The sequence below is a fragment of the Pogoniulus pusillus genome, chromosome 3, assembly GCF_015220805.1.
Source record: "Pogoniulus pusillus isolate bPogPus1 chromosome 3, bPogPus1.pri, whole genome shotgun sequence".
In the NCBI taxonomy this organism is placed as follows: Eukaryota; Metazoa; Chordata; class Aves; order Piciformes; family Lybiidae; genus Pogoniulus; species Pogoniulus pusillus.
In genome coordinates, this window is record NC_087266.1 from 41,557,643 (window position 1) to 41,585,067 (window position 27,425).

Below are 27,425 nucleotides of genomic sequence, written 5' to 3' on the forward strand. Positions count from 1 at the left end.
ATGGTTGCAAAGAACTCTTTGGAAGCTGGTTTTGTAGATATCTTTTCCTTCAGAATCTCTGTAAAATTCTCATAGGCTGCATGATTTCTCCATAATGTAATAGGACTTGGGTCTGTTGACTCGCATATAATGGTCAGTTGCCTTAGCACTTATCTTTAGGAAAAAACCTTTAACATAAGACAGTATTAAGCAGGTTACCACAGAAAATAAGGATGTTCATCTTCCAAAAACACCCATCTTAGGGATTTCTTAGAGTTGAAACAGTGTGTGAAACAGTATACCTTTTCTGTTTTCAGCTGGATAGATTTGCCAGTATAAGAATTCCAGGAAGTAAAAAGGAAAGACCTCCTCTGCCACATATGAAGCAGTCACATTCTACAGACTGGTCATCCACATCTCTGGATGCAGAGGATTTTGCTCCAAAGCCCCTGTCAGAAAGAGAAATCATAGCATTGTTTGAAAGAATGATGGTAAGACTCTTATGCTGATCTTCTTTATACTTAAAGAATAACAACATGACTAATCGACAGGTGGAACCTTCTTTTGTTCATGTGTTCTGATCTTTACTCGAGTTCTCAATATTACTGTTGTGATTTGTAGTTACAAGGATTTTAAGGCATTTCTCATGGGATGAAGTCTGAATTATTTTGACAAGACTTTGCTTCTAATGTATTTAAAATGAGATCTAAATGTTTCTGATTATTAGAACTGACATTATATAACAGAATTGAGGAAGAACAATAAATGGGGAATTGTGCTTGCTTTTGAGATGACCTAAAACTTCTACAAAGGGATTTTATGCCTTTGAATGTCACAGCAGGGTTTGTTCTGAACACTTGCACAAAGAAGACTTAAGATTCTTGCCTCCAAAGCAACGTTTGTCTGCACATGCAGTCTCAAATTTGCTTCCTTCCTTAGCTGTCATTGTTACTGTGCTACAAAAGAGCACTCACTTGCTGGAAAGATCATATGGCATTGGTACCACCTCAATAGGTTGAGGTTTTTTGTCATGATGATGATGACATTTCAAGCAATTGAAAACTAAACATGAAATGACCTTGAGAGAAGAGAGTGACTGCAATCTAAAGAGCACAGGAGGACATTAACAAGGAGAGGGATGCCTAGGTCATTTATTTTTCTGCCTTACAGCAAGTAATGAGTAACTCTTGAAACACAAAGGGGCTACCAGGGTCTGGCATGTGGAATAAATTAAATGCACTATGAGAAATTATACTTTTATGGAATTTTTAATTCCTAGTGCTCAGTGTTGGTTTAGTTTTGAAGATGCTTTTTTTAGAACTGTTGAGTGCTGTGACTGAGAGATAGGATTCAAGATTTTTGTAGTTAAGCTTATGAAGGGGAGGGTTAATTTACTGTGTTACCAACTTCTGTATTTGTAGTCATTCTCAGGTACATGGTCTGTTTTTTTTCCCTATACCTGGATGTCTAGCATATTTCTTTTAATACCTTTCACTGTGAGTGGTAGTTGCTTAAATATTAGAAAATGGGAGTGGGTTTGTTTTGCTTTGCTTTTGAAGCTAAACCCTGTCTATGCATGCTTCTACATAAGTTGTGTTTTTCTACCATCCCACAGAGATTCTGGTAGGATAATATTTGATGTTGAGACTGTAATAAAAAATGGAAAGCTGCAAAAAAATACTCAGAAACCTATTGAAAACTGTATAATTAATTTCGAGGTCACTGGACCCCAGGCAGCCTCCGACCACCACATCTTCCACCAGCCCCTATTTGTGAGCAGCAGGTCAAGCAGAGCTTCCCCCCTGGTAGGCTCATGTAACAGCTGGGATAAGAAGTTGTCTTCCACACACTCTAGAAACCTTCTAGACTGCCTCTTCTCTGCAGTATTTAAGTCCCAGCAGATGTCTAGTAGGTTAAAGTAGCCCACAAGAACAAGGGCAGGTGATCTTAAGGCAGCCTCCAGTTGTTTAAAGAGTAATAAATCAACCTCTTCTTCCTAGTTGGGTGGTCTATAACAGACTACTAACAGGATATCAGTCATGTTGGCCTTCTCCTTAATTCTCACCCATAAAGACTCAACTTGATCATCCTTAATTTCTGTTCCCCAAGGATCAGTGCTGGGCCCAGTCCTTTTCAACGTCTTTATTGATGATCTGAATGAGGGGATTGAGTCCAGTATCAGTAAGTTTGCAGATGACACTAAGCTGGGAGCAGGTGTTGATCTGTTGGAAGGTAGGAGAGCCCTGCAGAGGGACCTAGATAGACTGGATGGGTGGGCAGAGGCCAATGGAATGAGATTTAACAATGCCAAGTGCAGGGTTCTGCACTTTGGCCACAACAACCCCAAGCAGCGCTACAGGCTGAGGACAGAGTAGCTAGAGAGCAGCCAGGAAGAAAGGGACCTGGGGGTGCTGCTAGGGTGTCAGCTGAAGATGAGCCAGCAGTGTGCCCAGGTGGCCAAGAGAGCCAATGGCATCCTGGCCTGGATCAGGAAGTGTGGCCAGTAGGACAAGGGAGGTTATTCTTCCCCTGTACTCAGCACTGGTCAGGCCGCACCTTGAGTACTGTGTCCAGCTCTGGGCCCCTCAATTCAAGAGAGATATTGAGGTGCTGGAACGTGTCCAGAGAAGAGCGATGAAGCTGGTGAAAGGCCTGGAACACAGCCCTGTGAGGAGAGGCTGAGGGAGCTGGGGTTGTTTAGCCTGGAGAAGAGGAGGCTCAGAGGTGACCTCATTGCTGTCTACAACTACCTGAAGGGACATTGTAGCCAGGTGGGGGTTGGCCTCTTCTGCCAGGCAACCAGCAATAGAACAAGGGACACAGTCTCAAGTTGTGGTGGGGGAGGTCTAGGCTGGATGTTAGGAGGAGGTTGTTGGCAGAGAGAGTGATTGGCATTGGAATGGGCTGCCCAGGGAGGTGGTAGAGTCACCGTCACTGGAGGCGTTCAGGAAAAGCCTGGCTGAGGCATTTAGTGCCATGGTCTAGTTGACTGGCTAGGGCTGGGTGCTAGGTTGGCCTGGATGATCTTGGAGGTCTCTTCCAACCTGGTTGGTTCTGTGATTCTATTGCTGCTTATTCATGCATCCTGAAACAATTGATTCTGATTTTATAACTATTTTGCAAAATATGTTGCAGTGATGATGACATCCTGACTAGTTTGGATGCTTTACTAATTTTATTGAATAACAAAGCACTTAAACTGTCTGATAAACTACTTTATCAGTGTTATTTTAGCTATAACATGTAATACAGAAAGGATTCTTCAGATTATCCACACTTGAAAGGACTGGAATAAAGCTAGTTTAGTCACAGTAGATTACAGAGCTAATTATATATTGTAGCCTCTAGTTTGCTGTTCTGATCAAATTAAGTGATTTGGGCTGATGGTGTGGTGAATGATTTGAAGTTTGTAGACAGCCTTTTAGAGCTAGTTTTGCACAAAATAAAGAGAGTTGATTGTTTAGTGCTGAAGGAAGCAGTTTCTAAACTGAAGTCTCACTGAATGTGTTCCATTATACCTTGGGTTTCCTGGATCCAGAATTCTTCCTTCTCCCAATCTTTTATGTAGTTTTTTGTACTGTGTCACAAAGAGAGTATTTCCTATAAATAAACATGCCACTGCATCTAGTATTATGGAATATAGTTCGTACTCATAGCTTTCTTTCTTAATCATTATTTTTTGTTTTAAATTTGATGAGAAGTTTGATATTTTCTGTAAGAAAAACAAGTCCTTTGTTTTATTTTTGTTATTTAAAATCTGAAGTAGTTTTTCAGAAATCCTGAAGAAAGAAACAAACCAGAAACAATTGCAAAGCTGCTTTAAACAGAAGAATAAGCTTTGCAATAGCTATGGGCTGATGTGAAAAGCTTATTATAAACTTGCTTATTTTCTGTTTAGGCAGATATACATATAGGGTCACAGAATCAACCATGTTGGAAGAGACCTCTAAGATCGTCCAGTCCAACCTAGCACCCAGCCCTGTCCACTCAACTAGACCATGGCACTAAGTGCCTCAGCCAGGCTTTTCTTGAACACCTCCAGGGACGGCGACTCCACCACCTCTCTGGGCAGCCCATTCCAATGCCAATCACTCTCTCTGTGAAGAACTTCCTCCTAACATCCAGCCTATACCTTCCCTGGCACAACTTCAGGCTGTGTCTCTTTGTTCTATTGCTGGTTACCTGGGAGAAGAGACCGACCCCCACCTGGCTACAGCCTCTCTTCAGGTAGTTGTAGATGGCAATGAAGTCATCTCTGAGCCTTCTTTTCTCCAGGCTAAACAACCCCAGCTTCCTCATCCTCTTTTCATAGGGCTTGTCTTCCAGACCTCTCAGTACCTTTGTTGCCCCTCTCTGAACATGTTCCAGTGTCTCAACATCTGTCTTGAATTGAGGAGCCAGAACTGGACACAGTATTTACCTTAGATTTCAGTCTTGCTGTGAAATAAAACCTGTGATATGCATGTAAGGTAATGAAGATGTGATAACTCTGAGAAGACACCGAGAAAGACTAAGTTATACATTTCTGTGAAACCTAAAACTGGCTATTTTGTTTTCAGTTCTCTTACATTTGTGTTTATGTATGTTTTAAATACTGTTTAAGTATTACATAAATGACACAGTTGCTCTTAGAATCATAGAATCAACCAGGCTGGAAGAGACCTCGAAGATCATCCAGTCCAACCTAGCACCCAGCCCTATCCATCAACTAGACCATGGCACTAAGTGCCTCATCCAGGCTTTACTTGAAGACCTCTAGGGATGGTGCCTCCACCACCTCCCTGGGCAGCCCATTTCAATGGGAAATCACTCTCTCTGCCAAGAACTTCATCCTAACATCCAGCCTAGACTTTCCCCAGCACAATTTGAGACTGCATCCCCTTGTGCTGTTGCTGGTTGCCTGGGAGAAGAGACAAACCCCACCTGTCTACAAGGTCTCTTCAGGTAGTTGTAGACAGCAATGAGGTCACCCCTGAGCCTCCTCTTCTCTAGGCTAAACAACCCCAGCTCCCTCAGCCTCTCCTCATAGGGTTTGTGTTCCAGGCCCCTCACCAGCTTCATTGCCCTTCTCTGGACACGTTCCAGCACCTCAACATCTCTCTTGAATTGAGGAGTCCAGAACTGGGCACAGTACTTAAGGTGTGGCCCGAGCAGTGTTGAGTATAGGGGAAGAATAACCTCCCTCGTCCTACTGGCCACACTGTTTCGGATACAGGCCAGGATGCCATTGGCTCTCTTGGCCACCTGGGGACACTGCTGGCTCATCTTCAGCCTACTATCTATCAGTATCCCCAGGTACCTTTCCTCCTGGCTGCTTTCCAGCCACTTACTAATATACATGTATAATGTATTTTTGTTTCAAGCCTGCATCACTATACAATTGTAACCTTTTAGAAAAGAATCTTGAACAACAGTGTTCCAAAGATAGTTATTGAAATGTGAAGGAAAGAAAAAGAATTATCTTCTAATGGCAAGCTGGACTTAATTTTAGTAATTTATCATATGTGGTGTTATGTGCATATCTCAACAAATATATTGCCAAGTAATAAGAGCAGTCATAAATATGTTGTTGTTTATTTAATAGAAGATAGTTCAGCTGAATTATTACATAACGTGAGAAATACCTGTAATAAGACAAGAAAGTTTGGAGGGATTACTAACAATGTATTATTTTTGTCAGTCTGACTTCAGTTCCCCCACATTCTTAAGCTAAAGGAAGTGTGTTTGATAAGGCATAAAGATTTTTGAGCGGTTGCTGAGAATTTAAAGATGTAGCATTTTTCTGTCTTCAAAAGAATTTGTAATTGAAAAACAGACTTAAATTGAAAAGAACATCCTTATCTGTTCTTATTTTAAATGTTTTTAGTGGTTCCCAAGTCTTTATGTCCAAAACTATAAATGAAAGTTAGAATTAATTGTTGAATTGTAAAAGTCTTGCCAAACATTCTGCAGTTACTTACGTAACTAGCCAAGTAAATTGTTTGAATTTTCTTATTCTCTAGCTGGTCTAAATTTTCAGATTTCCACTTGACCATTTAACAAGTTTGATATTGTGATTTTGGAATGCTGAGGACTCTTTAAAATGTTTTAAAATAAGTGTTAAATTTAGTATAGATATTTGAGTCCATGGAGCATTTTTTTATTATACCAGGTTCCCATAGTTAAATACGTGGTAGTAGTTTTTGTTTTGTTTTCATGCCAGAGAAGCTAGAAAATGCAGTATGTCCTTTCAAGATAGTATTTGCAACATTTGACTTAGAATTATCCAAGTTGTGAATTATTCAGGAATATGTATGCCCTTATGTACTGCTGGGGTGCAGTATTTTGAAGAACAGAACTATGAGAAAAGATTGAAGTATGTGGCCTCCTTCCAACTTGTTTAGATAAAGTTATTTTGCTTTTACTTTCAGATGTAGAAAGTGACACCACTATGATAGCTAACTGCCAAAGACTATCTTGCTACTTACTGCTTGAATCAAAGAACTTTTTTACAACATGCATCCTGTACTCATTTGATAACAAATATCAAATAATAGAGTATATATATACATATATATACACAGAGTGGCTGGAGAGCGGCCAGGAAGAAACAAACCTGAGAGGACTGGTAGATAGTGGGATGAAGATGAGCCAGCAGTGTGCCCAGGTGACCAAGAGAGCCAATGGCATCCTGCCTGGGTCAGGAACAGTGTCCCCAGTAGGACAAGGGAGGTTATTCTTCCCCTGTACTCAGCACTGGTCAGGCCACACCTTGAGTCCTGTGTCCAGTTCTGGGCTCCTCAATTCAAGAGATATGTTGAGATACTGGAACGTGTGCAGGGAAGGGCAACAAAGCTGGTGAGGGTCCTGGAAGACAAGTCTTGTGAGGAGAGGCTGAGGGAGCTGGGGTTGTTTAGCCTAGAGAAGAGGAGGCTCAGGGGTGATCATGTTGCTGTCTACAGCTACCTGAAGGGAGGTTGTTGCCAGGTGGGGGTGTGATCTCTTCTCCCAGGCAACCAGCAACAGAACAAGGGGACACAGTCTCAAGTTGTGCCAGGGGAGGTCTAGGCTGGATGTTAGCAGGAAGTTGTTGCCAGAGAGAGTGACTGGCATTGGAATGGGCTGCCCAGGAGTCACCATCCCTGGAGGTGTACAAGAAAAGCCTGGCTGAGGCACTTGGTGCCATGGTCTAGTTGACTGGCTAGGGCTGGGTGCTAGGTTGGACTGGATGATCTTGGAGGTGTCTTCCAAGTTGGTTGATTCTGTGATAGTATGAAATGCACAATTCTAGTTCAATGAATATACTATACAGTATGAAACAAATAATAAAAATACTAATTTAATGAAAAAAAATTAAACACATCTTATACTTTTTCTAGTCCTTAAGGAAAGGAAATAGTAACATTTATAAAGGAAAAAATCCAGAATCAACATAAAATTGCCCTAACTGCACTTTGAAGAAGTTCTTCTTAAGGCATCAAGCACATTCTGCAATGCCTTATCACACTTGGATTTATACAAAACTTGGAATGTTTATAGCAATTGTGCTGATTCTATCCAGCATGAAAACTAGCAAAAGACATGGGAAGTTTAAGTTTCAGTGTAGTAGAAGGTTTCGATCTTTAGGGTTCTTGCTCTTAAAATTATAAGGCTGAGAGTTTGCTGCTTGTTTTTTTTTTTTTTTTATGTCTGGCAGGTGAAATAGTTTTGATATCAAGGTGATTACTTACTGATCTTGTAGCATTTCTCCTGACAGAGCTGGTGAAGATTCACCTCGTGATTCTCAGCTGAAAATAACTGCAGTAATTTTTGCTAAGCCTGAATTGTTTCTTCTTTTTTTTCTTTAATTTACATTTTTACCTCCAGTGTGATGGGAAGTGTCACTTTGGACAGATGGGGAACTGATTGCAATGATCATAGCATTTCTAGGCTTGAACAGTAGAATCTGTGTCAGAAATGTCAGTGAATAGCTGATGTGTGGTTTTGAATGTAGCTATGCATCTGCTCTTTTTGACCTCAGAGTTTATGTTGGAATGAATTGTTAGGAAATTTTGCTCACAGGTGAAGGTGTTGATTTGAAGATGAAATCATCAAGAATTTAGGCCTTACCTACTTCAAAGATAAGTGTTATTTTGTGAACTGCTCTCAGTGCAAAGGGTGTTCCACTGCCCAGGATTAAGTATCTGGGAACTGAGGAACAGAATTCTAGAACAAATAGATGTATCATCACAAAAATGCTTCTAAGACACTGGTTTGAGTACATTTATAAATGTTTTAGGAAGTGTTCAATAACACATTTTGTAGTTTAGTGTGTGTGTTTGTGTGAAACTGTAGGTGATTTCTAAGAAGAGATTGTGCTAGTAGTGATGTGATGAACTTGTTTGTCATGGCATAGTTGACCTTTTTATTTTCAGTCTTAAGTTTCTGGGGAAGTTGGATAAGGATTTTTATGATTTGAGTAATATCTAATTGATGAAAAGTTGTTTGTATAATACCTTTCAATTACTCAAGCTCATATTTTTGTGTTCCTATATTTAAAAGTCAGTTTCTTAAACAATTCTGTTACTGGATGACAGGTAAAACTTTTTTTTCTTTCCACTGTAGGAAGATATGAATTTAAATGAAGACAAGAAGATGCCATTGAGAGAAAAAGATTTTAATACCAAAAAAGAAATGGTGATGCAATATATTAGTACTGCTTCAAAATCTGTAAGTAAATTTCTCACCAAAAAGTACACCAAAAATGACTTAATGGATAGCTTGTTTGCTACTGGAAGGCAAAAAGTGGTGCATATATATTACATTCTTCTCACTGACCTTTATTTCTTATAGACAAAATGACCTTTAGAAGTGTTTATGTCATTATTTTACAAGCTGAATGAAAGATATTCACGTGTGCTTGATATATATCTTTTCTATTCAGTACAAGATTTCTTTTTGATAAAGGTTTGGCTACCATACCTTTACCAAAGGAGATGGAGATGGAAAGAATCTGCAGAATGCTCCTTGGACAAGTTGCATGTTTTTATTTTCTTCCAAGTTTTGTTTTCTAGCAGTGTTTAAAATAGAATTGTTGAACTGATTCGCTTTCTTCATATTTGACTTTATACAGAAATCATGCTATGCTGTTATTTAATTAATTAACAAAAGCATTGCATATGAACCCAGTTGGCATCTATTTTTTGCTTACAGAGAATTATTGGTTGCTTCACAGAAGTGCAGAATGTTGTGTACTGGACAGTTTAAAGATGAGAAGAGCTACTTTGTTTTTGCAAAGTTGAGACTGACCAGTGCTAAATGCTTCAGTGTTCATATTATCTTCAGTTTTTAGAATTAGTATACTTCATTCTTTCACTGTCACTGCTCTGTGTATGTAAAGGTATCAGTAAAAAAATACAACTAAATAGTGAGAAAAGATGTTAAATATAGTAATTTCAATCGTATTATCTGCTTTAAATGCTGTTCCTTTTAAGTGTAGTGATCTACCAAATCTCGTATGCTGGATGCCCACTGCAGAACAAAACTATTTGGAGGTTATTTCATGAGGTGGTCTTATCAAAGCTTCTAGTCCTTCTATAGCATGAATGTTCCTTAATACTGGAATATTAGGAGGCCTAATTTGATTTCATTTTTAAAAGATATTTCATGGAAAATTAGGAAATTACAGACTAGTCTCACACCATTCTTTAAGTATCTCAACCCAAAACAACATGTCAAGTTCTGTGTCACTGACTTTTGTAGCCTCCACATGCATTCTGAGGCCTCAGTTGTTCTATCTAAAAGGTAATGTGATAACAACGTCACTGGCTGTGCAGAATTGCTGCATCTGCATCTATTGCCAGAGTCTTGTCATCCTGATGATGCTGAAGTTAAGACTCTCTTCTGAAGAGGAAAATTTTACTGTGTTTGCATCTTGACACTTAATACTTGTAAAGAACCAAAGCTGATAGCAGAGTAGGTTTAATTGATCTTTCTTTCTTGGTGGCATTTGCAGTAATTTTTTTTTCTTTGATTGTCAGCACTTTTTTTTTTGGTAATGGAGCCACAGCAGTGATACAAGGTATTCTGTTGAAGAGGGCAGTTTTTTTCCCTCACTCAGGGTAGTGCTTTGATCCAACAGACTGTTGTGTTGAATGTTTTCATAAAGACCTAAACAGAATCTTTTTCTCTCTTCCACTGCCAGCCCATATATCCCCCTTTCTCCTGTGAGTGATCACTGAAGACTAATCTACACAGGGAAACTCATGTCTTTACTGAACTCTGTTTCTGTTATTGTGTCCTTACTGGAAATGGCATTCAGCTATTGTATAACTGGGAGGGGCTGTTTTCTGTGATGTATAGATTCAGCGTTTCAATAGAGTAGTGCTGCAGATGTATTCAACTCAGTGCTGGAGCTGCTAGGAGGGGAAACTCCTCCCTTCTTGGCAAACTCTTTTCTCCTGACATGCTCTTTCATGACTTGAGTATGCTGGACTGTCCAAGTGCCCTCTCAGTCTAGAGAGAATAGTGCACTGCATACCTAGAGCGCTTGTCTAAATTTTGGTGTGCCTTTACTTGATGAAAGAGGCATACCTTTTAGAAGAGCTGAAGTGCCATTGTTCCTGACTATTATGTACAACTGATCCCATCTTGGGCCTCTCTGAGTCGTACTGCAGCAGCATCTTTTACCAGTTCATACTTGTCACGCTTAAGACTGGTTCTAAGCTACATTGTGTTGACACAAATATCCTCATTTGCAACTGCTATGCAGAGTAGTGACCAGGTTATTGTTATGAAAACTTAAAATGCAGAACAGAGGTTGTGGCCCAAATGAATCACTGGAAATGAAGCGGCCTTTGGTGGTCAAAGTGGACTTTACCATAGTTAAAACTTTATCACTGACTTCAGTGTCAGGATTTCTGTTTTCTAGAAATGCATGACTCCTTTTGAATGATCACGGTGTACATCACTTGCTGATTTGGTGGCGCTTTACTTGGGTGCTTGTTTATGTGTAGAATACTGTGACCTACCTCTGTATGTCAGAGAAGTTTAGAATTAATCTATCACTTAAGAACTCAATGTTACTTTAAAGCAAACACAGTTCTACTAATATACCTAATAATACTCTTTCATTTTATTCACTCTGTTTGCTTAGAGACTTCTAAAACAGCTGGCTGAAAGCAGGCTTCTGTATGTAAGGCTATATATGTTTCTAAGTATGATGTTTCCATCACTCTTTATAGTGTGTCCTGGAGCTCCCTGTAGAAGAATTGCAAAGAATTAAGTCTTGGGGTTTGAGATACTGGTAGTACTTAATGAAAATGTACTTGTTAGCAAAACCAATATGTTTGGAAGAATTCTGCTGAAGTACTTCGTTATTCTGCCTGTGCTTTCATGTTTTCTTGCAATATGTAGGGCTTAAATGAAGCTTTATTTCTTCCCTTAAAAATACTAACTAAAGGATGTATATCACATAGCTTAAACAGTCATGGCTAGGAAATTCTGAAAGAAAAATTTGGTCTGCTGTAGTATCATGACTTATTTATCAGGAAACAGTTGGAGAAATGAACAGTTGTTTAAAGGCTATTACATGAGTGTGAATTCTCATCTACCAAAAGTGGTGTGGCTCTTTCTGTTTGTTGTTAGAGGTTGTTATTCAATGTGTTTTTCTGTGGTTTTGTAGCTGTTTGTTTGCATTATGAATATTTGAGGTTAGAAACGTCATCACCTTTTAGTGCTATACAGACACGTAGAAAGATGTCCCAGCCTAGGAAAAAAAAATCCTTATGGCATTAATACTCAAGTGGAAATAAAACCAGCTTTGCTGTAGTGTTATTTTTCCATAAGTTTTGCTGTTCTGTATGTTGAACCTATGCAAACTGTTTATTTTAGGTGAGTTTTCTTCACAAGATTTTGTTTTTGTTGTGCAGCTTACTCTCCTGTAATATTTTAACTGAGTTAATTAATGCTGACTTCATACTACATCTGCTCACAGACCAGTTGTTCTTCAGTTGAGCAATTAAATTTCTAGAGGCACTGATGTCTCAAGATATTTCCTGTTTCTCAGTTAACTCGAGCATTTTGAACTTAAGCAGCTTTTCTCATGCTGATATATAGCTAATATAATCAGTGTCACAATTGGTACCAAATGCAGCTTTCATTTTATTTTAGCACTGCCAGATGTATCATATTTTTATTACTCTGCACAACCTTGGTGTGACTGAATAAGTGGTACTTGGTACTGTGGGTGTGTTGTGCAGACATTCACAGTTTATTGGGCGTCATTTGCTGAGGGTTACGTTCAGATGTGGAACCTAGTCAGAAATGGGATGGCTGGTTACTGTCTGAATGTTGATGTGAGTCTGCATTGCTTATGATGCCATCTTCAAATGGGTCAGATGAGATTGAAATGCCGTTCTCATTAATTCTTGTGGGCTGGCTGGGCTCTTGTCCTGTGTGGCCTTTGCACTGCATACATTGCTACTGAGGATATTAAATTACATCCAAAATATCTTCTTGCTATCCTAGCTGTATCCCTGTCCTATATACCTGTTTCTGTATTAAAAGAAAGCAGTTTGCTAACTGTTTAAAAGTATCCTGGTTATATCCAGCTTGGTCACTATTGCAGCAGGGATTCCTGGGGGAAGTCACTGAAAATGACAGATTCTTCACCCGGGATATTAATCCATATGCTTAGGCATACATGTAGTGCTTATCAACTAGTCTATGCACAGCAGGAGCTGACAGGAGAATTTATGGGACTTTTTGAAATTTTCAGCTGGAGACCTCCTGTAATATTTAGTCAAATACTTTGCTATGAAAGGTTCTTGGATTTTTTTTTTCTCCTCTACTGATATACTTTCTAGATGGTTACACCAAATACATGCATGAGATTATTCTCCTCCAGGTTCAGGATTTAGTGTTTCCTGTTGTGGAATTCCCTAGAATTCTTTTGCCTATTTTTCGTGTCTCCTGAAGTCCTTCTGAAAGTCAGCAAAATATTCTGATCTGTCAATTCCTCTCCCTGTTTTTTAACATCACCTCTCTGCTAGAAAACTACCTACTCATCCTCTGCTTCTTGAGAACAAAAGTTCATTTCTCTGGAGAATCTATCATTGTTGGAAAACATCTTCTATATGAAGCTCTGTAAAATATAATGAGACTGCCTCACCATTTACAGTCAATAATTTCAAGGTGTCTGCAAGTCTAATTTTCTTCAACCCCTGAACAGATAATCAAGTATTATTTTGTTGTTGTGCTTCTACTTTCAAGACAAGGAGTCTTTCCAATGAATTAAGTAAAATACAGTTTGTATGCTTTATTCTAAGTCTCATTTTTAGAATTTAGATATGTCCTGTAAAAAATATATCTGTCCTTTTTCATGACATAAATGGATATTAGGTGGAGTAGAGTTTTCATTTTCCATTGTCTACAAATTTAATCTTTGCTGCTACATAAAGAGAGGAGGATATTCTTAAGTGTAATACATGCTGTATTTGCTGTTTCAATTGCAAGTTGTAGAGCTTCAATAGTTAAGAATAACCATTGATTTATTTAAAACAATGGAAACTATATATCCTTCAGAGGAGACATGAACATTTTGAATTTACTTTAACATTTAACAGCATAGATACAATGACCAGTCAAATCCAGTGTCTTTTCAGCTTATGTTGCTTGGGATAGAAAATACTTCTCATGAAACTACTTGTGCAGTGCTGTATTAACTTGCCTTTGCATTTTCCTTTCTCTCTTGCTGGTCTCTATGTCTCTGGAAGGCAAAATCCAAACCTAGAGTTTGATTAAGTGTCCTTGTGTTATTGCATCAATAATTGTCGTATTTGTGTCATGTTGGAATCTGGCAGATAGCAAATATAAAGAATAAGGACCTGAGATTTGCTGTTGGAACTTAAGTGGTTCTAAAGAAGTCTTTTTTCCCTTTCTCTTTGTTTCATTTATTTTTTTAAAATTATTTCTAAAGTTCTTTTGCATTAGAGCTGAAGCTGGTCTGTTTTGAGAATCCCAGCCTCTTACACTTCTCATTTGAAGGACCTTTAAGGGAAGGGCATTTTACATATTCTACAAGAACTCTGCTTACTGCAGTAACATTCCAAGTACTCTTTTAGTGCACTATTTTTTTCCCTCTGTATTCTCACATGACTGCAGTCATCCTTAGGGCACATGCCCTGTGACCTCTTCAAAGCACCTCAACTGTTTTGTGTTTTTTTTCATTTCTTCTTATTCTGTTGGATATCTAAAATTAAGATATTGGCAATGCATAAACATAATCTATTCATTACAAAGCAAATATTTTGCTGACTATACATGATACATTTATGTTTGATGCCTGCTACTTTTTGACTAGTGATTATAAATGTGTTCATAAACCCACTACAATTTAGTCAGAATTTAGCGTACATAGTAGGTAGACAATAAACAGTTATAGGTCTAGGACTAAATTATATTTTTTTCCACCTATTTTTTCAAGGAGCAGAAAAGAAAGTTAGCCATGAACAATCTGTTTAAGTTCTTCATGTCCCAAATAAAAATATGAATGTATTTTCTGCATTTCAGGGAAGTCTCAAGAACAGTCGGAAGATTTCACCGCAGGAGTTTATTCAGGAATTAAAATCTGGGTCGATAGATGAAAGGCTAGTCACTTGCTTAGAATCTCTTCGTGTGTCCTTGACTAGTAATCCTGTCAGGTAATGTTATTAACACATATTGCAAAGATTAATTATATTCTTATTTTTTAATGGATTAAAAATAATAATCTATAGATGTGCATGTTTCAAGGTTTTCCAGTAAATAGAATCATAGAATCATAGAATCAACCAGGATGGAAGAGACCTCCAAGATCATCCAGTCCAACCTATCACCCAGCCCTAACCAATGAACTAGACCATGGCACTAAGTGCCTCATCCAGTCTTTTCTTGAAGACCCCCAGGGACGGTGCCTCCACCACCTCCCTGGGCAGCCCATTCCAATGGGAAATCACTCTTTCTGTGAAGAACTTCTTCCTAATATCCAGCCTATACCTACCCTGGCACAACTTGAGACTGTGTCCCCTAGTTCTATTGCTGGTTGCCTGGGAGAAGAGGCCACCCCCCACCTGGCTACAGTGCCCCTTCAGGTAGTTGTAGACAGTAATAAGATCACCTCTGAGCCTCCTCTTCTCCAGGCTGCGTTAGTCAATGTACTTTTTTTTTTGATTATGTATCTTCTTTAGATTAATTTTTCAGTAGAGTTTGTTGATCTGTACAAGGTAATGCTAAGAGAAGGTAGAACAAAAGTAGTGCAGAGCAGTTCACTCTGGGTTTTAGTTCCAAATAGTATTTTTTTCCCCATTTAAATTTTTAAAAGATATTCTCTTAACTCTTGAATCTTTTATCTTTCTCAGGGTAATCAGCAATGGGAGCTAAGCATCTTCTTGTAATTTTATTAGCTAGAAACAGGTATTTTCATGTGGCGTTTCTTCTGTCTAGAGATATTTAATCATAGAATAGCCTAGTCTGGAAGGAAACTCTAGTCCACCCCTGCTGTAGTCAGCAGAGACATCCCTACTAGACTAGGTCACCCATGGCCCTATCAAGCTTCAACTTGACTGTCTCCAAGGAAGGTGCCTCACAACCACCTCCCTGGGCAACCTCTTCCAGTGTTCAACCACCCTCATAGTAAAGAACTTGTTCCTTACGTCCAATCTAAATCTGCGCTTCTCAAGCTTGGACCCATTTCCCCTTACCCTTTCACTGCAAGCCTTCTTAAACAGCTTCACTCCATACTTCTTGTAGGCCCCCTTCAGGTACTGGAAGGCTGCTATTAGGTTCCCCTGGAGTCTCCTCTTCTTTAGGCTGAACAACCCCAGCTCCCTCAGTCTGTCCTCATAGGAGTGATGCTCCAACTCTGATCATTTTCTTGGCCCTGTTTAGGCTTCGTTTCTTGCTGCCTCACAGTAATATTTGCTGTATCTGTGGAGTTCTTTTATGCAGAAGAAAGAACATTAGTTTACCTATGTTTTTTTTCCAGAAGGACTAACACTTTTGTAATCACAACTCCGACACTGACATCAGTCTTTAACTTTGTTTTGATCCAGCCTTGATTTGTGAATGCTGGCTTTTATCAAATTATGTTTTTTTCTATTCTACTCTACTCACAACTTTTTGTTTTAGAGTTCCTATGTAAGCCAATGGTTGAACACATCATTTTGGAAAACTATTCTGGGTTTAGTTCAAAATAATGCAAATGAAATGTTGGCGATGCTTATAAAGGGATGTGATTAAAAAGGGATTAGACAATTTTCTGCATCTGGCTTGGCAGAATTGTTGATAGGAGTCTTCTGTATGAGCATTTGCTGCTTTCTTTCTATTAATTTGTTTTGTCTTTGATTGTCTTATTTAGAATATGTAAGGGTGCACAGACAGAGGAAAAAAGTTTACATTAACCTGAATTCTTCATATGGGGTTTTACGGAAGACATACTCTGTGAACACGAAGCTACTTTTTGATTTAGTATAGCTTTAGTTAAAACAATTAAACCCAAAATAACATAAAACATCAATCAAAAACCTCAGAGATTTTTTTTACTTACACTTACTTCAATTAAGTGAAGAAAACTGCCTGTAGCACATGTCTGGAAACAGAAACCCAGAGTGCATAAAATGTGTGGCAACTTGCATTTAGAGTGATTTTTCCTCTCTTCTTTATACGTCTGGATAATTTTATCTTTTTGTATGTGATCCACTTTGCTGCCCCTTTCCCACAGACTAAGATAAAAGTTACTCTTGCTCAAAAAAAAAAAAAATCCACCAACCCTCTCCCTCACAAAAAGGGAGGAAGTTCTTCACAGAGAGAGTGATTTCCCATTGGAATGGGCTGCCCAGGGAGGTGGTGGAGGCACCGTCCCTGGAGGTCTTCAGGAAAAGCCTGGATGAGGCACTTAGTGCCATGGTCTAGTTGACTGGACAGGGCTGGGTGCTAGGTTGGACTGGATGATCTTGGAGGTCTCTTCCAACCTGATTGATTCTATGAAGGTGTAAGGAAGATGGAGAAAATTTCAGAATAAGCAATATGGAGGCCAGCTGTGAGAGAACAGTGTTGTTCTGTACTTGAAATGTTTGAGTGCAAGTTGAATTGGCTTATGTTGTTGTAAAGAACACTTGATCCATACAATAAGTATTATCTGGGAAAGCCAGATAGAGAAACTTGCAAATTTTACAGAGGGGATATAGTATGAAATAATGGAATGAGTAGGTTTTCCACAGCTGTTTCACTTTGAGTAAGGAAAAGATTAGAAATCTGCAGATATATAGTACAGGTGTGATGGTTTGGGTGTTCCCCACCCCCCCACACTTTGGAAATCACCCAGAGTAGACTCAGATGGCTCTAGAAATTGAATGAAGCTTTATATTCACAGCTTAGCAGAATATATAAGCAGATATTTACAGTATATACTGTTATATACAGAAATATACAAGGTAAAAGGTAATACAGAAACACAACAGCCCTCCCAGAAACCTGAGTCCCCAGGAAGGGCTCCCAACCGCCCCTTCACCTTCCCTCTACCCCTGTCAACCTTACCCCAGTCCCAAGGAAGAATGGAAGTTTGGCCAGGGGGTTAGGAAGCAAAGTGGATTGTTCAGAGAAACAGCAGAGAGGTTAGAGAGAGATACAGCTCGGAGCTCCCCAGCAGCAGAAGTGCTTTTATCTATGTTTTGGTTCTTCTTCTTATATCTTTCAGTAAGCCTATGAGTGAAGTAGACATCACCATTGTTTTCCTTTCGCAACCTGTAATCTAGTTCTTCTCACCAAAACATTCTAGCTTGTTTCAAACTAGCACAACAGGGAAAGTGACAAGTGTGTTTACGCACGGGGAAATGGAAAAACAAATGTTTTCATTTTCATAGGCTAGTGCATTTTACATCAGTCCTTCAAAACATGCTAGAAGTATATGATACATTGTTGATACTGAAGTAGTGCTCTGAGGGGTTAGTTTATTAGACTTACTGGTACAAATAGTTCTAGATTGCAGTACTTTAAATTTGTTTACTCAAATATAAACTATGGTAGGTACAGCATTAGGCATTTGAATCTAAGTCTACTAAAGCAATCTAACTTGAAGTTAAAATTGAATCAGTTATAGTCACTTTGAAATATTAAGTATAAAAAGACAGCTTAAACTGTGATGTTTGGACTGGAGTGAAACTGATTAAGTTAATGGATATATGGCCTATGAATATGTTTGAATATGTGAGATTTTAAACTGGAAGGATAGTGACTCTGTCATGTAAAGAAGAGGTATTTAAGTAGGCAGCAGTTTCATAAAAGCAGCAACTTTACTGTTGTCCATGCATTTTTGGTCTACAAATCAAAAGAAGGATCAGAATCAGGAGCACATAAGGGTTTGGAAACAGTGGTGTTACGGGTGCTGCTGAAAGAAGACTGTGAAGGTAGACTCCACTAGACTTAAACAGACCATTTAAAAAATAGCCTTAGTTATAAACTTAAGTTCTTCTGTAGGGCATATATACAAAACCAGCAAAAATGTAGTGGTGGCACAGTGTTCTTCATACTTAAAATTTGTGGAATAAACATTTTAAAACCATTTCCTCTTCTTTTTAATGAATGTTCATTTGAGCTAGAAACAAGTGACCTTAATTTTTCCTATCATCAGCCATATATCTTTGAGTAAGAACTTTATATGACTCATAAATGCTGAACTCCAATCCAGGTGCTACAAATCCATGAATATTTTTAATTCCAACTTCATATGATATGGACAGTGAGAAATAACTGATGAATATTTGCTATTTTATTTTGTGTGTGTATAATACTCAAGAGTAAATTTATGTTACAGGATGAGAACAGTCCAGCTTGATAATAGTCACATTTAGAATCGTAGAATCAGTCAGCTTTGAAAAAGGGACCACAAGGATCATCTAGTTCCAACCCTCCTGCTATGGCCAGGGACACCCTACCCTAGATCAGGCTGGCCAGAGCCTCGTCCAGCCTGGCCTTAAACATTTCCAGGGATGAGGCCTCAACCACCTCCCTGGGCAACCCATTCCACTCTCATACTGAATAACTTCCTCCTCACGTCCCATTATCCCTAGTCCTGTCACTCCCTGATATCCTAAAAACTCTCTCACCAGCTTTTTTGTAGGCCCTCTTCAGGTACTGGAAGGCCACAATAAGCCTCCTCTTCTTCAGACTGAACAGCCCCAACTCTTTGTGGGCTGTCATCTTTTGACAATGTGTGCATTTCTTTCTGTTTTTTTTTTTTCTGTTACTTTACTTTAATCAATTTAAGTTGTTAGTCTTGTTGACAGATTTGAGTTTCTAATGCAAAAAATGGTTCTCCAATATTACTTTAAATCAGTCATTTTTGTATAACATACTTCTTAGTGTACAGAGAAAATCTGGATCAAATTTCACTGAGTATGTTGAGTGTGTTGAAACCTTCTGTATAGCATTTATTTTTCATTACTATAAAAAAAAGCCTCAGAAAGAAAATGTATCCACTGATCTTGGTCACCATATTTTTGGTAAATAAATAATGTTTTTACCTCACAGTTGCCAACATAATTATAAGTGGTTTGGTGGTTTAACTGTATGTAGTACTGCAGATAACTAGTTATGTATTTCCTCTCTTTGCAATTTGATTAAGATGGTATTTTTAACTGAAAGTAGGGACACTTGACAGCTTGGTGCTTTGTTTGCTGAATGTTTGCTCTGGATAGTGTGAGTGATCTTTGTTCTTCTGTGGAAGCAGAGGAAAGGCCAGTCTTTGAAATGTCATTTTTTAAAAATGCCTTCTTTTTCTTTCTCTCTAGCTGGGTTGAAAACTTTGGCCGTGAAGGTCTGGGGCTGCTGTTGGATGTTTTGGAAAGATTGGTGGAGGTGAAAAAGTAAGGATGATTTAATGTAAAATTGCCAGCTTTCTTAGTATGGAAACAGCATTTAATTGCACTCCTTTTTTTGTATTAAGCCAGGACAAAGTTGTGAAGAGGAGTCAGCATAAGGTTGTACAGTGTTTGAGAGCCTTCATGAATAATAAGGTATGGGAGTTTATTTAATCTGGAAATCTAAAATACTACACTTCTGTCAGATAATGTACATGATCAGTGGGTATAAGCCTCTGCAATCTGGGGAAGCACTCTAGTGATTGTAGTTAGAACTTCTTTCTGCTGGCACTTCCTTTCTGCAGAAATAAAGTTGCAAACTTCTGATGCTGTTGTATGCTCTTGTTTCAGTAATTTCTTTTGGACTTTTCTCTCCTTAATTGTTTTAGTTATTTGGTGGTCATTGGAAATATTTAGTGGAAGGAACTGCTGCTGGTTTTCACTAGACATTTGATGCAGTCATTTAATTTCCCTCCAACTCTTCTTGCAATTGTTCTTCTGTTCTTCTGTTGTATAGTATGGATTGGAAAGAATTATGGGAGAAGAGAGGAGCCTTTTGTTGCTGATCAAAGCAATTGATCCCAAGCAAACTAACATGATGACGGATATAGTTAAGCTCCTTTCTGCAATGTGCATTGTTGGAGAGGAAAACATGTAAGTACTGTATGTAGCCAGACGTAGTAAGATAATGCCATGATATCCAAAATTATAGTTACAACTGAATGAAACAAAAATTTTCAACTTAGGGACAGATACTACTTCCAAATATATCTTCTCAACTTTCAAAATAACTTTGTCCTTGATTTTTATTTTGGTTGTATTCATAGGAGCTTTCTTTTTGACATGTGGTTATATTGGTGGGATGGAAATAATTAGGCAGCCATTCTTTTGCTTAAACTTAAAAGGTATTTTAAACATTTTAATCCAGTAAGTCTTTCTTTGGCTACAAAAGTCTCCAAAGGAAACAAGTACTGCTTACATCTCTTAAATTGTACACAAGAAATTGAGGCAGGTGAATTCTTTGTTGAGATGACTCTTCAGAAAACAAATAAACAGCAAAATGAAATGTATCTCTTGTGTGAAATACTCCATTTTCTTGCAGCCTTGAAAAAATTTTGGAAGCTATAACGGCAGCAGCAGAGGAAAGGAATGTTGATAGGTTCTCTCCTATTGTAGAAGGTCTTCAGGATAACTCAGTTCAGCTGCAAGTAAGCATTTTGTTTTTGCAAAACTCTTGATAAGTGAAAATAAATAAATATCTTTCTGTATTGAACAAGTCAATACAGTAAAAAGAATGAGCAATACTGTTTCAAATCAGGGTAAACTTTTGGAATGTTGCTTGTAATACTTTGTTATCTTTCAAAATATGTCATAGTAAGACTTGGTGTTGAGAATCGCAGGGATGTTGTTAATGAGTTGATTTCTGTTCACCCAAATCTTACACACTTTGGGAGTTGAACTTCTATTGCCTTTTCAAATAAAATGTAGGCCATATATTGAAATGGAAAAAAAGATGATCTCACTTCTGGTGATATTTGCTGAAACTTAAAGATTAATAATAATAAATAATCAAATCTGTCTCTCATGCCTAGTTTATGATTTCATAAAAGTTGGAGGAAAAATATCTTTTCACCTTATTTTCAGTGTTCATCTTGCTTTAGTTGGATATAGACTTCCCTGCAGAGACACAAGGTATTATTGTGCATTTGAATCATCATTTAAAATCATTGATTTAAGAGTGTAAATATTAACCCATATTGATTTTCACATAATTCATTTAAGCCGAATGCTGTTCATAATTGTAGTTCTTAGTGAATATTATGAAAATGATAATAGATTGTTGTGGAAGGCCAAAATAAGCCTAAATATGTCCTGGCTTGCCCAGCCGTGTTTTCTGCTCTCCCTCCTTCTGCTGATGGGGGAAGCAGCTGCGGGAAAGGAAGACAAAAGCCTGCTGCCTTCCAGTCTCCTGCTCTCCTTCCAAACTTGTAAACAGGGTACCCCCATGTGTTTATATGCTTGTTTGTGTTCTGCCCTAAAAATGTAAAAGCAAGCCTTGACTTTACCTAATTTGATCAGGTTTGGCAAACTGCCATTCTGGTTGACTGATCTGTGGCCAAAGAGCCATTATTCTCTGGCTACATTGATGAAAAGAGACAAGCAGGTAAAGACAACGTGCTCTGCCTTAACGTACTTCTGCCTCATTGCTCTCTGCTGTTGCATCCTTCCATGCTCTACCTGCTACATAATAATAAGCACTGATGCTTTGGGTTTTTTCTACCTGGAAACTGCCTTGCCTTTTTCACCCATGCAGGTCTCTTACCACATCCACCTGATTTTTTACTCAGGGGAACACACCTAGCTTGGGCTTGGAGGAAGAGGTCTTTAAAAATTAACCAATTTTTGGGCTCCTTTACCCTTTAGAGCCTTAGCTCATGTGATTTCTGCAAGCATGTCCCTGAAGAGCACAAAGTTAGCTCTGCCAAAGTCTTATACGTAATTTGCTTGTTATTGTTGAACAGTGTATCAGGTTGATACTGTCTTCACACAGAAGATGTTTCTAGCTTAGTGCATAAAGACCAGTCTTCTTTCCATTTCTCCACCTCCTCAGGTTTTTGTACTTTGATAATGTATTGGAAATGTTAGCAGTTGCCTAACTTCCATTAAAAGTCAAAAAGGGGACCTTATAGTGGCAAGGCTGAACTGAGGCTAGGACGTCTGTAAGGAGAACTGTAGAGTAATACTTTGTTTTTTTTGAGGAGTGGTTGGGGCCTTTTCGTAAGACTCAGTCTACAGTTAAGATTAGTGAGGAGAGAGAAGAAAACTTGAACCTCCAGGTGCAGTGGGACTAGAAAGGGACTGCAGAAGGAAAGTATAGACTATAACAATATATTTCTTGTTACATTATATACAGTATATTAAGAAAATTTTATTAATATAATAAATCAAGATTTTAAAAAGTAAAAATACAGAAATTGGCTTAAATGTTTAATAAGGATACTTCAGTGTCTCTTTCCATTGGTTAAGCAACTTTGTTCTTTCTTTAGCATGAATATTGATATCAATACATTTAATAAACATATTTTTATTCAGTAGAGAGAAATGCTTTGAATATATTACCCAATTTCAGGATATTTTATCTAGCTTAAGGAAATTTATGAGGCTATATTCTCAATACAGCACATAAGGTTTTTGAGATCTTCCAGGTCCATTACAGCACTTATAAGATGCCTACTTCTCTCACTATATTTTATCAAAGTATAAATCCTCAAACACCTGAAATCTGTAGCATTTGTGCTTTAAGTGTTAGGCTTCCAAGTATGTGTGATGGTTTAGGTGTTCCTTGCCCCCTCACACTTTAGTAATCACCAAGACTAGGCTCAGTCAGCTCTGGAAATATAAATGAAGCTATTTATTTACAGCTTAGCACAATATACAAGCAGATATTTACAGTATATACAGTTATATACAGAAATATACAAGGTAAAAAGGTAATACAGAAACACAACAGCCCTCCCAGAAACCTAAGTCCCCAGGAGAGGCTTTCAACCACCCCTTCACCTTCCCCCTACCCCTCTCAACTTTATCACAGTCCTAAGGAAGAATAGAAGTTTGGCCAAAAGGTTAAGAAGCAAAGGTAAGTGGAGGGTGTGTTAGAGAGATGCAGCTCAGTCAGCAGCCCAAGTGAGAGAAAAATGGCGAGAGTGTTATCTAATGCTTTCATTTCTTCTTCCCAAACTCCTCAGTGAGACTTCTGAGGGAAGCAGACATCACCACTGTTTTCCTTTCACAGCCTGTAATCTAGTTCTTCTTACCAAAACATTTTAGCTTGGTTCAAACTAGCACAGTATAATGAATTTTAAGGAGCTGTGATATATTTGCATGTGTGCAGATTTAATAAGGAAAAAAAAAGCTTTCTGTAACTCCCTTTTCTATACAGTTAAAAAATCACACGAAAACTGCCCCACAAGCAGGGCAGTTACCTGCTGCTTCAAATCTCCATTTACCTGTGGCTGGTACCCATATTGGTGTTTTGCTCATTTGCCCCTTTTTATAATATAAAAAGTTGTAAGGGCCTAAGTCTATAAATATACCTTGTGGATTAAAGTGAAGGTAAACAGGTAGTAGCTTCTTTTGATCAACATTTGGGAATGAGTTTCAAATATTATACCCCCTTATAAATAGCTGTTCCTAAGCAGACCCTTTAAGAAATAGGTAGGTACCAGTATATTAATAGCAGTTGACACAATTGAGTTACAGGGAGAACATGTCATAGAGATGATAATCTCTAACCACTTAGAGATTTCTGATAAATCTGAGCACTTTCATACTCACTGTTCACAGTGATGCTCAGCTCCAGCAGTGAGATACCACTGATGACATAACTGAATCAGTATAGAAAAATTTCATCTTAGTTGTTAACTGTGCACTACAAACTTTCATTTTTCTGGAACTACTTAGGTACTTTTCTACAACTGCAGCTGCCTCATAATTGTGCTGTATCTCCATTTGGTATTTTGTTATCCTTTGAAGAAGGTAAAAGCCTTGTTAAAACTGAAAATTTAAATGTTACAGCTAAAATACTTAAGCTAAATATATTAATTTGAATTTACCAATAGACATTACCCTGAAGTACCTAAAAAAGGGTAACATTTTGCTGTTTGATTTGCTGTATCTTATATAGACATGGAAAGTTCTTGTCTTTTTTTTTTTTCAAGTTAAACTTCCATTTGAGTGTGTTCCTTCCACTAAAATGCTTTGGTTTTGTTTTTCAGACCCCGCAAATGTTTGCTAAATTTTCTTTTTTAAGAACAGAAAAAGCAGTGTTCCTCATGTGGATCAGTTGTAATCTTTTACAACAATGACATTGACCTTGTGGTTAATTTGGCAATATTTTAATGAGATAAAAGTTTGCAGTTGTCAGTTACTTGGCATATTTGCCTTGATTATCAACTTGATATATGTAGGCTTGCTTTGTGGCAGCTCAATTTGACACTAACAACTGACCTTTTCTATTTTGAATTGACTAACATTTCCTCTACTTGAAGGCTGAATATATAAAAGGCCTCTCTAGAATGATTTCTGTTGTGTTTTTTTTCATGGATGTGTGAAAGCTCTATGTATCTACTTTATGCATTTGTTGGAAGCAGATAATATTTACCATTTTAGCTTTTAATTGAATCCAAAATTATGGAAATCATAGTTAAACATTTTTGGTTAAAGACAAGGTTTGTGATCTTAGTTTGAGGCTATAACTACAGGCAGAAATAATATTCAGTTTCCAGTTTTGTTAATGTCTTAAAGTGTTGCTCAAGAGCATGCACAGAAGGCAATCAGGTATCTTTGTTGACTATGAGAACCATGCAAAAATTCATAGAGGCAGGTAATAGTGCTCTTGTGACACAACCCATTTTGATGTATTTAAGATAGTGATGAAAACAACAAATTCAGTCTTGTCGCATTCTTCTTCTTCTTCTTCTTCTTACACAGTGAAGTGAATGCTTCCATGGTCTAATCATCATTTTTCATTGTTCCTTCAGCAGACAGTTTAACTAATAGCAGAGTGCTGTTAGTTTTTTTGTACAGTTCTAGTTGCAGTTCCTTCTAATTTTCCACTTAGAAATGAGAAGAGGCACGATGTTGAAGCAACATTAACTTCTTCCTTTTCCAGTTCAGTTTGTGAAAAACAAGCACTGGTCATCCCCATGAAAATCAGCAGATATTTCATGCCTGTCCTAGGAGAAGTGTTTTTGTAACAACAGCACATGTCTTATTCTATTCATCATCAGCATAGCCCTATCAATATTTGTAGTTGCCAGGGAATACCATTTCCTCATTCTTTTTCATCTAGTAAATAGCAGAACGTGAGATGGTACCAATCTATGGTTAGCTGAAATTTTTGATGATTCTTGGTTGTTGTGTGTTAACAAGATCCTTTGCATAACTGTGTACGTAATGACTTGAATTGGAGCAAAGCTACCATATCTAAATTTAGAACCTGATAATAATTATTTTAAGATCCATGTAATTGTGTATTTATGTGGATGGTGCATCTCAAAATTGTTACTATATTTTTTTTGTTATTAGAAAGGTAGATAATTGATAAATAACAAACAAACCCTATGAGGAGAGGCTGGGGGTGTTTAGCCTGGAGAAGAGGAGGCTCGGGGTGACCTCATTGCTGTCTACAACTACCTGAAGGGATATTGTAGCCAGGTGGGGGGTGGCCTCTTCTCTCAGACAACCAGCAATAGAACAAGGGGATGCAGTCTCAAGTTATACTGGGGGAAGTATAGGCTGGATGTTAGGAGGAAGATCTTGCCAGAGAGAGTGATTTGCCATTGGAATGGGCTGCCCAGGAAGGTGGTGGTGTCACCATCCCTGGAGGTGTTGAAGAAAAGCCTGGCTGAGGCACTTAGTGCCATGGTCTAGTTGACTGGCTAGGGCTGGGTGCTAGGTTGGACTGGATGATCTTGGAGGTCTCTTCCAACCTGCTTGATTCTATGAACAATAAAATATCTGTATCAGATGAAATCTACAGCCACTTTAATAGTGGTAAACAAAATTTAACTACATATGCATCATCTTTATAGCATTTTGTACAAATTAATGATTGCATTAAGAGTGAGAAAAGTGATGAAGTGGAAAGTCTTAGTGTAGCTTCTTTAAACCGAATGTTTAAGATAGGGCATAGGATTATACATATCACATAGTATTGATTGTCCATGCCTATGTAAGGAAAAGGCTTCTCTGAACTACTGAGATGTACCTGTGTATTTCACCAGAAAAGGAGCAAGTATAGTGTCTTCAGCTTGAAAAAATGCAATTTTAAAGTTCAGAGTGTGGAGTCCTCTTGATAGACATCCCTGGTTAGAATTGCGGAGGATTAGAATTTGCAGCTGTATTTTCTAATTTAGTAGAATATATCTGATCTCTCTGGTCTAGTTTCACAGAGGAAATAATTCTAAGTTTTCACATTCCAGGTGAATTTTTATCACCCATGCAGAGTGGTTTCCCCTACCAAAAGTAATGTGTGTACTTCCAAGCAATATATGCCCATCTTTGAGATAAATAGACAAAGTCAAAGCAGGGCGTTAAAAGTGTTCCAAATGGAATATACTCATAGACTGAGAAGCCCTCAGAAAACAGATACGGTGGACAATATTTAGCTGCAACTCTTCGGGGTTGAAGAAGGGAAGGAAGGTGGGATGTAATTACTGTCTGTGTTAGAGGTGTCCGTCAGGAAAGAGTATTTGAATGTTGCAATTCTCAGCACTACAACAAAACTTTAGAAGGTGCACCAGAGAGCTGTGTATTACTGTATGCCTTTCACTGTTAGAGTCTAAAATAATTTCACTTCTTCAGACATCTTCTCAAGGGCAGACTGACAGCATACCTCTATTTACAGAATCTATAACTCTTCCTGAATTGATTTTAGATATAGATCATTTGCCCAAAATATTTTGGTCACAATGACTCCTGCCTTCCTGGGAAGCTAATTTACCTATTCACTTAACTTCACTTAACTCAGCAGACATACCTCTTCATTTACTGAAGATGAGACATCTTTGTTGATATGGCTATATCTTTCCC

The 27,425-nt window shown here is 38.1% G+C and overlaps 1 protein-coding gene across 6 annotated transcripts in view; it reads left to right on the forward strand.

Annotated features, from left to right (window-relative positions):
- The window catches only part of DIAPH3 (diaphanous related formin 3), a 264,878-nt gene that overhangs the window by 16,164 nt on the left and 221,289 nt on the right, over positions 1-27,425 (forward strand). For all 6 annotated transcript variants that reach the window (XM_064174349.1, XM_064174365.1, XM_064174358.1 and 3 more), the window contains exons 2-8: positions 297-470; positions 8,563-8,667; positions 14,509-14,639; positions 19,764-19,838; positions 19,919-19,988; positions 20,350-20,486; positions 20,935-21,040. In XM_064174349.1, the coding sequence (XP_064030419.1) occupies positions 297-470; positions 8,563-8,667; positions 14,509-14,639; positions 19,764-19,838; positions 19,919-19,988; positions 20,350-20,486; positions 20,935-21,040 (798 nt within the window). The remainder of the gene's footprint in view (positions 1-296; positions 471-8,562; positions 8,668-14,508; positions 14,640-19,763; positions 19,839-19,918; positions 19,989-20,349; positions 20,487-20,934; positions 21,041-27,425) is intronic.